The sequence below is a fragment of the Rhagoletis zephyria genome, unplaced genomic scaffold (genome assembly GCF_001687245.7).
Source record: "Rhagoletis zephyria isolate East Lansing unplaced genomic scaffold, Rhagoletis_zephyria_1.1 Rzeph_scaffold_03567, whole genome shotgun sequence".
NCBI classification, from domain to species: Eukaryota; Metazoa; Arthropoda; class Insecta; order Diptera; family Tephritidae; genus Rhagoletis; species Rhagoletis zephyria.
In genome coordinates this window covers 60,038-61,323 of record NW_016160650.1, presented here as the reverse complement: position 1 = coordinate 61,323, position 1,286 = coordinate 60,038, and the positions used below count along the sequence as shown (strand labels likewise).

The 1,286-nt window shown below is 46.3% G+C and overlaps 1 protein-coding gene across 1 annotated transcript in view; it reads right to left on the bottom strand.

Annotated features, from left to right (window-relative positions):
- Positions 1-4: 4 nt before the first annotated feature.
- LOC108369245 (CLIP and Tryp_SPc domain-containing lethal (2) k05911) overlaps positions 5-1,286 on the bottom strand; it is a gene marked incomplete at its 3' end in the record, with an annotated part of 9,480 nt that continues 8,198 nt past the window's right edge. Inside the window, exon 2 of the mRNA XM_017624322.1 lies at positions 5-949. Within this exon, the coding sequence (XP_017479811.1) occupies positions 5-949 (945 nt within the window). The remainder of the gene's footprint in view (positions 950-1,286) is intronic.

Sequence of the window (1,286 nt, the reverse complement as noted above, 5' to 3'; positions counted from 1 at the left end):
GGGTATGCAGGATACGAGGGGTAACTGGGATAACTTGGACGACGTGATGTAGTGGTGGTCGGTCGTGGCGTCGTAGTAGTTAGCCTCGTAGTGGTGCGACGTGTGGTTGTTTGCGTCGTCGGTCGTGTAGTTACCGAAGAATGCGTGGGGTAATGGTGATTGGGTGGATGTGTTGGTAATGGTGGCGGCCACACACCTGTTGTGGGCGGATGTGTCGGTAATGGTGGTGGCCATTGGTGTACACCTGAGAATTGGTTACCAAACTGGCCTGGCCATTGATAAGCAAATTCATTGTAGGTTGTCGCTGGTGCCCGCGTAGCGCTTTCAGGTTTCTCATCCCCATCTTCCTTGATGGGATCGTAAACAACATTATTTTCTGCCTGAAACTCTGGCTTACCACCACCAGTTGAGGGCACGTGTAGGGGATCAACTAGTGGATCGATTTCCGTTGGGTGATCTAGCTCTATAATATCTTCTTCATCTTTTTCCTCTTCCAACTCCTCCTCCTCTCCTACTTGTGGGATTTCTTGCGTTGGCGCTGTTGGTACAGTCGGTGGTGTAAGTAAAGGATTTACGCCACCGGGATAGATGAAAGGTGGAAGCATTCCAGCGCCTCCCATGCCATTGCCCATAAATGTGTTTGTACAGCAAATACCAGTGTTTGGATGCCCAAATTGATCGTAGAAGCTGCATATTTCCTGTCCTACGCGCGGCACTTGCGGCCACTGGCGCAGTGCGAAAAAATTGATTTGCCTATTGTAGCGAAAAAGTGGCTGACAGACTGTGAAGCGCACACAGATGCCGGAGTAACCGCGGGAAGATATGCATTTACTGCCTTCTGCGCCGAAATTGGTGAGCATTAAAAGGGAGGGGTCGTAGAACAGTTGCCGGCGAGAACGTGATTGATCCGGTGGCGAGTGGGTTTCTAAAACGGCGGTTTCCTCGGCAGCTGGAAAGAAAAATTTAAATATAAATAGCTAATATTTTTTCATAGAAAAATAACAAGTTTATTAAAAGCTGATGTCATAATAGTGCTTATCATCACTCAAAGCTGGTGGCATTTAGTGACCCAATTTTCTCTCTGTCGCACACTCATAAAAGAAGATTGGCTCTTAAAAGTCAATTGCAATAGCTTGCTTCCAAATTAATTAGGTGAACCACTATTTATGGCAGTGATATGACCATAAAGGATGCACATACATACTTGAAAGTAAGAGATCCAATCTCTGATTTCAAGCAGCTATATACTTCAGAAGTTTCTAGCAGCGCATTTAATGAGTCTTCCG